This window comes from Rousettus aegyptiacus, unplaced genomic scaffold (genome assembly GCF_014176215.1).
Source record: "Rousettus aegyptiacus isolate mRouAeg1 unplaced genomic scaffold, mRouAeg1.p scaffold_m13_p_1, whole genome shotgun sequence".
In the NCBI taxonomy this organism is placed as follows: Eukaryota; Metazoa; Chordata; class Mammalia; order Chiroptera; family Pteropodidae; genus Rousettus; species Rousettus aegyptiacus.
The window spans coordinates 25,495,603-25,507,150 of NW_023416284.1; the positions used below are offsets into that span (position 1 = coordinate 25,495,603).

At 38.6% G+C, this 11,548-nt stretch overlaps 1 protein-coding gene across 2 annotated transcripts in view; it reads right to left on the reverse strand.

The window, feature by feature from the left end:
* TRIT1 (tRNA isopentenyltransferase 1) overlaps positions 1 to 8,819 on the reverse strand; it is a 32,776-nt gene extending 23,957 nt beyond the window's left edge. For both annotated transcript variants that reach the window (XM_016140078.2, XM_036232331.1), the window contains exon 1: positions 8,635 to 8,819. In XM_016140078.2, the coding sequence (XP_015995564.2) occupies positions 8,635 to 8,808 (174 nt within the window). In that variant the 5' untranslated portion in view covers positions 8,809 to 8,819. The remainder of the gene's footprint in view (positions 1 to 8,634) is intronic.
* Positions 8,820 to 11,548: the final 2,729 nt, after the last annotated feature.

The following is an 11,548-nucleotide window of genomic DNA, read 5'->3' on the forward strand; positions in this document are numbered from 1 at the left end:
AGAATGCAAAATTGGCACATATTTTTAAGTTAAAATAGGACAAACTTTGCAATGCAGAACCTTTGCAGTGGTTGCTTAGTAGTCTACCTGTAAAGCATGGCTATAAGGAAATTCAGAAATCGTCCATTCAGTTCAATCACCTGAAATTTTATACTTGAGAATACAGCTCCCTTGCCCATATAACTAACTGGCTGGTAGTAGAGAGAGGCCTAAAGCCCGGATGCTCTGCCTATAACCCAAGCTGTTTCTACTGCCTCTTACCAGTAGAATATTTATCCCCATTTGACTCTGGTCTGTTTGTTCACTTGAAGTAATGAATTCCTACTAAGGTGAAATAAAATTGCAGAAACTGAGAAGACAGTCACTATACACTGAACCCCTTCAAGGTTCTCAAGAGTAAGTATGATAGATAAATACATACAAAGGCAATGCCATGTGACTACAACACTGAGACTGAAACAAAAGGGTTCTTTTGAGAAAATGAATAAAGTTTCCATTCTGTAGCTATCTTTATAGGCTCATGATTGCCTACTTTTGATGGTTTCAGTGATATTTTATTTTAGGATATCTGTGATAGAGTAAAATAGCTGAGGTGCTCCATTATTTGGAGCATAATGAGTAAGTTAGGGAGAGGCAGTAGAGTATAATGAAGGCAGAATACCTAGGTTCAAATTCTGGTCCTACTAGCCAGCTGTAGCCTTCATTTGGCAGGTTAAGTATCTAATTTTTCTTTGCCTCAAATTTTCTTGTCTAGAAAATGGAAGTAATAATAACGCCTGTACTCCTCACTGGGTTAGTCTGAAGATTAGAGTTAATATATGTAAAATGTATAGAATAATGCCAGGCAGATGGTAAGTAGTAAGTGCTTGTTATTATCTATATTTAATTGGTGGTGCTTAAACAAGATTTTCCTTCACGAGACCCCTGCCTATGGTTTAAAAGAAGAGAACCACAAACTACCAGAGCTGAAAGGAGCTTTAGACACTGTGACAGACACTGCATGACCCACAAAACCTAAATTATTTACTACCTGGACCTTAACAGAAAGTTTGCCCTGAACTAATCCAATTAGTTTTCCCTCCCTAATATAGCCAAAGAGGAAACTAAAGCCCTGAGAGGGGCAGTAACTTGTTCAAAATTATATATATAGTAAATTAGTGTCAAGACTGGGACTGAGACCCAGCTTTCTCAGTAAATAAAACTGCCTACCAGGTGAAACAAAGACCTTTGAATAAAGACTGACTATAAATTAGGAAAGAATTAGGCACCTGAAGAGTTAAGCAAATGATCTAATTCTAATCAACAGATTACTTACTGATTACTATAAGCCTAGGCATCATTATTTTCAATACTCTCCAGGTGATTCCAATGTGCAGCTGGGCATGAGAACCACTGGTGCAAGTATCGTGCTATGCAACAAGATATAACCATCACCTACCCCACCCCCAAAATAAAGAGAACAAAACTAACTGGGTAGCTAACCAAAAGTATCCACATCTAAGTAATCCTGGGCAATGCAGAATCTTATATATCATCTGCAATTACCTACACATATATGTAAGGGACACCATAGGAAGAGCAACAGGTGTAAGTGAAGACAGGTGGATAGATCTTCATTTACACTAGAGAAACAATGACATTTTTTATTTACATCTGTACATTCCAACAGTTAAATGGATTATAAACTTCAGACTAGAACTCTTTCTAAAAGAATGTTAAAACTTGTAATCCTAAAGAGTACAAGATTATACCAATTTAAAACCTTTATAGGCAAAAAAAAAAAAAATCATAAAAGTCAAAGACAAATGACCAACTGGAAAAATATTTCCAATAAATGAGACTCACAATACACAGTATTGTTACAATACAAAGGGCTAAAATTCACAATACACACACACAAAAAAACTCTTACAAATCAATAAATACAAAAATGAAAACCATTATATAGAAGTGGACACAGTGGGTATGGATAAGAGAAATTCAAAACAAAAAACCCCACAAATGGTCCATGTATCCTTGAAAAGGCAATTAGCCTAAAAAATGAAATTAAAATGAAATCTCTGTCTTATTTACAATGAAAAAGATAGGTAATACACAAAGTACAAAGGTGAGGGGAAACAGACATACATACTACTGGTACAAACTTTCTTGAAAGCAGTTTGGTAAAGTGTATCAAAATGTAATGTGTTGCAACTCAACAACAAAAAGACAACTAACTACACCTATCCAAAAATAAGCAAAGGACCTTAACAGATATTTCTCCAAAGAAAATATATAAATGGCCAACAAACACATGAAAAGGTCCCCAACATCATTATTTATAAGGGAAACATAAATCAAAATCATCTCATGTTGATATCATACCCTGATATAATGAAATGAGAAGGGTACTTTACCTTTGTGGTATGCTTTTCCAAAATCCATAATGCCAGTCTAATCACAAGAAACCCATCAGATAAACCTAAATTAAAAGACATTCTACAAAATGGCTGACCATTAGCCTCAAAAAATATCGAAAGCATGGGAGACATGGAAAGACTGAGAAACTGTCAGACTGGATGAGACTAAGCAGGCATAATGACTAAAAGCAGTATGGTATCCTAGACTGAATCCTGAAACAAAAGGGACATTAGTATAAAAACTGCTGAAATCTAAAGAAAGCCTACAGTTTTGTTAACAATATTGTATCTATGTCCATTTCTTTTGATAAATGTACCGTGATTATATAAGATGTTAACTTGAGGAGAAGGTGGGTAAAAGGTATACAAAAACTCTCTATACTCTTTGAAACTCCTGTATAAATCGACAAGCACTTCAAAATTTTAAAAACAATAATAATGTAGAACAGGATTTCTCAACCTCAGTATAATATATTGATATTTTGGGCTGGATAATTCTTTGTTGTGAGCAGTTGTTTTACGCACAATAGGATGTTTAGCAGCATTACTAGCTTCTACCCATTAGATGCCAGGAACCCACCTCCCCAGTTGCTATAACCAAAAACATTTCCAGAGATTGGCAGATGTCCCCCCCCAGAGGGGGGGATTATCAAGATCAAGACCACCGATGGAGAGTTATATACATTAAAACATATAAAGATATCCCTAATATACCATTAAGAGAGAAAAAAAGAAAAAGCAAGATACAGAACAGCATAAAATGTATGCATCCACTTACGTAAAAACAAACAGATGGATGAAACTAGGACATTATGCTAAGTAAAACAAGCCAGTCACAAAAAAGACAAATACTATAACATTCCACTTATAAGAGAAATACTTAAGAGTAGTCAAAACCACAGACATAGAAAGTTGAATGGTGGTTGCCAAGGGCTAGAAGAAAGGAGGAATGGGGAATTATTGCTCAATGAGTATAGAGTTCCAGTTTTATGTGAAGAGTTTATGAAGATGGATGGTGGTGACAGTCACACATTATGAATTATAGAATACCACTGACCTGTATACTTAAAAATAGTTAAGATGGTAAATTTTATGTTTTACCACAATAAAAAATGGGAAAAAATCACATATACATATATGCATAAATACAAAGACAAATGCCTGGAAGGATGTGCACCAAAATGTTAAAATAGTTATATCTGTATACAGACTATGGTGATATTTCTTTCGTACATTTCTGTGTTATTTGGATATTTTTCATTAAGCATATATCCTTTTTTCCAAACACAAAAAGGCTTTTGTTCTCTATCATTTTTTTTTCATTTTTTCTTTCAATGCTTCCATATCAATAACCAAAATCCTACTTCATTATGTCTCCAAAATGTCAAAATGATTACCTATTATCCCCAACCACAGTGCAACTCCAGCCTCTTTCAACCTGGCTAATGTAACAGAATCCTAAACTTATTTATCCCTCCCCTAGCCCACTCTCCACTCAGCCATCAGAGTTACCTTATGAAACAGACTATCACTTCCTGTTTAAAACCCCAAACTTCATAGCAAGCCTTTCAAGGGTTTCTAAAATTTTGCTCCTAGAGTCTGTAATTTTAGCTCCACATCCTACTGCTGTCCCTCAAGTATCTTAGATGCCAGACAGTTGCTGGTCATTCCTTGAAAATGGCATGTACTTTTAGTCTTCCTTTACTTTGTTCGTGCTGTTCTGTTGTCAAGAATGTTCTTCCTTCCCTGCCTGGTGAAATGTATACAGTGGTATAAAGGAAAAGAATGGGAAGGAGGATGGATAACTAAATAAACAGGGGGTGAAGGAAAAAATACAGAATAGCATGAAGATGAGGGTTCACAAAAGCCATTTTTGGTAGAGGTGAGAAAATAACAGAGCCTACCTCATAAGGATGGAGTGAGGATACTAAATAAGATAATAAATGTCAAACTTTTAGAACAGTCTCTGGCATATACATTACTGTTATTTTCAGTGTTATTATTATGGTACAGTGCTAAGAGCTTGAACTCTGGCTGCCACAATAAGGAGGGAGCAGTGGTGAGGCTCCAGCTCAAAAGCAGGGTGCAAAGAGACAAACAGGACACCAGTCTGATTCAAATTTATTCAACAAACTACACATAAAATCAAATTGCTTAAGCCATACTAGAGTACACACAAAGCACAAAGGTGAATTCCTATACACCCCAAGTAACTTATACCCCTCAAACCAATATTCCTTTTGAAGTGGAGCTGTTCCAACAGCCTGCCCCAGGCTCTGAAGCATCAGGCAACACCTCATGCTCATAAATCTGAATCTGCAAGTCCCATTTATGCTCTCCTGTGGTTTCCCATTTGGCCAATAGTCACTTCTCCTTTCTTACATAACATAGGAGTTTCTTCCCATAGCTCAAGAAAATTGTGTATATATATATATATATATATATATATATATATATATGTACAACCTGCCCAAGTTTAATACTGTAGCCAAAGGAAAACCAAATTCATTCACAATGGAGGTGAACCAAGGGAACTCAGAAACTCTTTATTTTTTTAGATGAGTCAAAAATTTGGGGGAAAAAAAATTTGAGATTTCCCTCTTAACCTCTTGTTAGGCTCAGGCCTATTAAAAGACTGCCTCTGCCAATAGCCCCCAGATAGCCATCATCTTTCCCGGTTAACAGGTTTTCTTGACTTTTATTTCACATAAGCCACTGTAATCCACTATGCCATCTCTCCTTTCATATCCATCCCCCATGCATACCAGATCTCCCTTGAGCACTATCAGACAGCAGTCCTTTAGTAAAAGACACTGCTCCTAGATTATGTCCCAAAGCAGACAAAAAGAAAGCAGAACTACACATCTACTAAATGACACAAAGTCTGCTTACTAGTCAGACTGCCAAAAATCATTTGCTTATCCTCTTGTAGGTTTAGACAAACACAAATAGAACTGTGCTCCTATGTATGACTACTGCTTCTCTACAGGACTTAAAGAACTAAGGCGTTAGAGATACTTCCTCTCTATAAACCCAAATAGAACACTTTTGTTTATCTTCTTTTGGCATATAGTTGGTAGCTTGTATTTCCAGGCAGTCATTGTACATCTTTTGGCAAGTGCCTTCAAGTTTCTCAGTACAATGTTTCATCCAGTCACTGAAGGCAATGCATTGTACCTTGAATTTACATGCCAAGAAAAAGACTCACTGAAAAAGACCTCTAGTATCATCTTCCTGCAACATATGAGACACTACACATGAATTACAAGACCCAGATCCTATTTCCAGGTGTGCAAGTATCTTGCACTGTGATCTCCAGTCCATTTTTTAATCTTTGTATACCTCAGTTTTTCCATCCTGGAAAACGGGAATTGTAATACCTGCCCCTCCTTGAATTTAGACTCTTCTTGCTGACTGAAAATATTTATTTTTCTATAATTTGTGACAGTGGGGTTTGGAAAACTCAGAAAATAAGCACAAATGTTTATTTTGTCAGAACTGCCATACAGAATCTACAGCAAAACCCAGCAGGAGTCCCTCAGAGAGCAGTTCTGACTTCCCACTCAACAAATCAGGTACATAAGAGTGGAAAGTAAGAGGCCAGGCAGAATCTTCAGAAACTACATGACCACAGAAGCAAGTCATTATCTATTAGGCTGCATGACTATATTATCACCCTAGAAATACTGTCCTCGACACTCCATTGTGGTTTTACCACACAGAAACTACCTCAATACTTAAAGCACTCATTCAATGATTACCAAAAACAAGCACTTTCCCTGGATGGGAACTGCCCTGGTAGGGCTTGCCTTGGGATGATCCTACAGTTAAGGTGGGACAAAGGGATGACATACCAAGTATGAGGTGCAAGGTAACTGAAGACTTAATGCAGTACTTCACAGTCCTTTCTGAGTTATAGCATACTTCTGAAATACAAAATTCTGGACAGCATCCTAAAATGGATTAAAATCCAAATGCTTAAAAAAAAAAAAAAAAAAAAAAAGATCGACTTGGAAATTTGAAAAAAATATCTAATTATCACTTTCCATTTAGTCTGTGTGGCTGTTATAACGAAGAAGTTTACTACTCTGTCTAGGCTCTCCACAAGGTCAAGTTTTCCTTGTTTCAATAAACATTCTCTGTCTTTGCTATCATTAAATTATTGACATTAAATTAAATCTCTTAGTTGCGGCATATTTTATCCCCCTAAGCAATGCATCATGTGGCCATCATTAGGCTCAAAACTTCACTTGACAGATATCACTATGAATTCACACTTTGATTCACAATACAGGTCGTAAAATATATTTTATATTCTGGTCAAAATGCTGCACACTATTGTGAAAAAAAAAGTTAAAAAATACTGTCTAATCGTTGAATCCCACAGATCCTGCCTCTTCTAAAGGGGATGGCTTTGTGTGGATAAGACCTATGTTCAACTCCAGGTCTGCTACTTACTGTAAGACATTGAGTTTGTTTTCTTATCCGTGAACTAGTAACTCTACCTTACAAAGTTATTTTGAGGATAAAAAAAAGCATATGTAAGCATTTTATAAACTGTGCTATACAAATTATTATTATTATGCCTGTAGATTTATTCGAAATTAAAAATGTTCTTTCAAGGAGCTGGTGATCCAAGATTAAGAATGTCATTTTGTTCACATGCTTACCAAAAATTTTCTGGGTCAACGGCAAGTCACTGAAAATATCATCTCCTTCCACCCTTTCTCAAAAATTCTATGGTTTATCATAAAATTTAACACTTATCGTCTGTCTCTCTCCTCCCCACCCCATCCTCCTTGCAGAGCATTATTAATCGCCCGGTTTAAACACTTATTAACTGTGTTTTGTTTCATGTTTAGCTGGACTAAAACTTCTTGAGGACATGTATTATAGTTTTCTCTCTCTCCAAAAGGGCCCTTCAGAAAACAGCACCTACTATATTTTTACCACTATGTGCCATATATTAAGTGCTTTACATATTTCATCTCGTTTAATCATTACAATGTTGTTACTGATATTATTCTTCCTATTTTACAGAAGAAACAAGGGTATGAAGAGGTCGGGCTGAAGTCGCAATCTTAGAAAGACAGGGCTGGAATCTGAGGTAAACTTTTGTCTCTCGAAGTTGGCACAAAGTAGAGGTTGTGAACAAATATATGTTGTTGAACTATCCTAATTGCTTATGTGTGTTGATGGTCCTGTTACCTCAAATGGACTAATAAGGGTAGAAATCTAGCTCAAAGGTTTATGGGGTAGAATGGGGAGAACTGCCCTTCTATGCCCAATACCCAAAAGGTGGTAGGTTTGGTGCCAGGCATTTCACATCAAGCATCCCTTTTACTCTGTGAAAATTCCTAACTAAATTCTCTTCAACAAATAGTATTTGTAATTTCTCCATCAGAAATTTATCCCAAATGTCACCCCTTCTCAATCTGAGCATAAATGCTCCAAGGTGCCATGTGCACAACACTCCTTCTGGACCTACCTCCTACTCAAGAACGAGGACAAAGCCTCCAGATTCCCATCAGCCAGTGGGTTAAAATTCTCAGCATCAACAAATATTTTCTAAGTGCCTGGTCTTCTTCAGAACAGGCCACCCTCTGCTCTTCATTGTAACGCTCATCATCTCACGTATTAACCACCACAGCCCTGTGAAGTAGGTAGCATTTTCACCACTTTATAGATGAGGAACGTCCAAAAACAAAACACAAAACGGTTACGACACGTGGCCAATAGCAGATTCGGGACTAGAATCCAGGTCTCCTGACTATCCACCCTGTTCTAGTCCTTCAGCAGAAACTAACTCATGGTAACCAACTTATCTTGGTGTCGCTGTACACTCTGAATAGCAAAAGCTCTGGAATAATTTTCATTTAGAAGATATTTATTGGAGGCCTATGTCAACCTTGTTCCTCCACTTATTCGCTATGTGACAAGGAAAAAGTCTGTTTCACCTCCCTTGGTGAAATCCGTCATCAGTAAATGGAGATAAAAATGGTACCTACCAAATAATGTCGTGAGAAGTAAATGAGATGATTAAAGTGAACCGCCTAGCACCATGTCTGGCATTTGGTGGGCGCTTAGTAATTATGTGTTCCCTTCACCTACCCCTTCCGCCTCCCAAGCACCAGGATTCACCCATTAGCACCATGCGACAGAGAATCCACTCTAGCCAGAGGCCCTCATAGGGCCTCCGTGTTTCACAGGCCCGGGGCCAGCAGCACTGTCATACCTGCATGGAGTCGGCACTGACGATCTCGCCACCGAGCCGCTGGCCTAGCTGCAACGCCAGGGTGGATTTGCCGGTGCCCGTGGCCCCGAGAATCACGACAAGAGGCAGTGTCCGTTGCACTCCCCGGAGCCCAGGTCCCAAACAAACTGCCCGAGCAGCCGCCGCTGCCGCCATCTTGAAAATCTTGAAATTGTCTGCGCTTGCGCGAGAGCAGCTGTCCCCATGACAACTGTCAGTGCGCCTGCTCAAACTTTGGACTCAGGAGGGAGGGCACGAAGAGAGGGAGAAGGCGCGGAAACAAGGTTCCTAAGCTTGAGAGGCTCCCGACATAACTGCCATCAGCTAGCTGGCGTCCGAGCTTTAACTACCAACTCTTTTACGTGGGGCATATCACTCCTATCAAAAATTGATCTATCCCTATTATTCCTTCTTTCACTACAGCCAGTTCTTTTTCTTCATAACGCTAATTACAATATAAAATTCTAAATGGACCTCTTGTCTGTTAACTGACTTACACTCCAGGCTATTAGTTCCATAAAAGCAAGGAACAGATTCTGCCTAGGTCATTGTTGTATCTCCAGTAACTAGCACAGTACTTGATACCGAATAGGCTCCCAATAATTGTTAAATGGAGAGGAGAATGGCTTACCTATCTAGTGCTGGAGCTAGTGAGTTCAAGGTGTGGCATTCTCCAGGATCAGATCTGACCAGTTATCATGCAAGGGCCGCTGCTCTAAAGTTTTCATCCTACAACAGACATAATCAGAAGGCAGGACAAAACTTTCCATGTCTTTGGCTAAAGGATGCAAGAGATGGGGTGAGAACAGAGAAAAGCAAGTAAACAACCCACGAAATATGAAGAGGAAAAATAAGAAAGGCAGAAATATAAAGTAGTAGCAACCCTTAGATTAAAAGTGGAGGTGAGGAAAATTAGCCCCAGAGAGGACCAAAAGCCAAGAGCCTCCACAACCTTTAAGAAAGGGCTTTAGAATCAGATGGACTCATGTTCAAATCCCAGCTGTCACTTATTAGCTGCGAGATCTCACACAATTAACTTTACCTCTTACCCTCAATTTTCTTATCATTAAATACTTCTCAAGATTGCCATAAGGAGAAAATGAAGTAATGTCTGAAAAGTGCCTGCCACAATGCCCTGGCACATAACAACCACCTTTTGTCCAATATTTTGTATTATTATAATAGTAACACCCCATCTGCCTCACTAAAGAGGTAAAAGCAGAAGCCTGAGGGCAGAAAAATTTTCAATAATGTGTAAAAGTACCTGAAAATCTATTGTAATAACCCCTTGTTAGCTAATGTAAGAGTTAATTGCTTTCTCCCAGAGATTACTTGGCTCTGCCTAGCTCTCAGGTCACATCACTAGGATCCCTTTGGCCAGAGGAGCCACTCCAGGAAGTTTAGAGCATATGATAGGCCTTACTGGAATAACTGCCAATACAGTTCTCAATCACTTAGATCACCCTCAGTTTAATGGTCACTCTTGCAGCCCATGTATTGTTTGGAGAACACCAGATCCCAGGGGTCCCTGTATCTCCTTTTCTCAATCCAGTCTGCTTTGATCAAAAGCCTTGTTCTCTCCAATTTGTGGTACCTGCCCGGGGCTGGCTTTAAAATCGAGATGTGTGGCCACATATTGGCAGACACTCTCACATGACGGTTGTTAACTGTAGAGCCTTTGCCTAGAGACTTTCAGAGGGTACAGTTACCATGACAACCAACAGAAAGATGGCAGGCTGGAGAAATGATGCAAATAAGGCAAAAGGGAAGCTAATTTCGTGATGACAATCTGATCATAACAGTGTATGCTCACTCAAAGATGGGAAAGCACTGTCCAAGTCATGACCAGGTGACTGTTACTAGAGAGAGAAAAAAAAGAGGGGGTGGAATTTACCACTGAGAGACCAGAAGAGGGAGAGGCTGGTTACCAAGGCAACTGAGGAGAAAGGAATGAAAAAATGGGCCTTCACCACAGCAGCAGAAAATTGCTTCTAGCCAAGCAACACGGGACTGTTGCTATAGAAACAAAGAGAACAGGGATCCTGTAGACCATGGGGAGAATTATCTCTAAAATGCTGAGCAGGAAAGACTCCTAAATCAGGATGGAGCTATGGTCCAAAACAAAAGAGAAGTGAGAAAAACATCATAGCATTTCCATTTATGGTAATTCTACCAATCCTACCAAAAGAGAATGGAAATGTATTTTTAATGCCTTTATACTATTTTATTTGTATCTCTATTTGTCTCCCTAATGATCCTCTGAACTCCGAATTATACTAATAGTTCCTGTGAGATAATCTGTAACTTGAAATCTTAATTGAAAAGATAAAGTTCAGAGGAAAATTAGGAAATTGAAGTCTATGATCAAGAGTTAATAAGTATTTCTTTAAAAAAAAAAACAACAACAACATAAAGCCCTCTAATGGGAAGTTTTGCGGGGTAATAAGGAGACAAAAGGCTACAAAAGGGAATTGGGAACGTTATTTGTAGTCATGTCCAGGTGTTAGCCCTGACCCCCTCTCCACCTTTTAAGAGGCCTGATGAGATATAGCTCAATTTATTCTGAAAGATAGCTCAAGAGGAAAGGGAATCTCTCACTTAAAGTGTATGTGTATATCCAGAGGTGGAGAATGCAGAAGCCCATCTCCAACATACTCCATTGCTTACAGATTATTTTGGGTAAAGAATTCTAATGTAAAAGGCAAAAATCTTGGGATAGGTTCAGTCTGGAATAGCGTATCTAAAATGTAGGAATGAGGTACTAGGGATGCTCAAATTACTTGAAGGGTAATAATTCCTTGCCTGCCCTTCTGAAAGTCCACAGCCAGTCACCTAATTTTTACCCACAATGTGTGTGTGTTATACTCTAGGGGCAGCTGTATAATTAGGCTGGGCC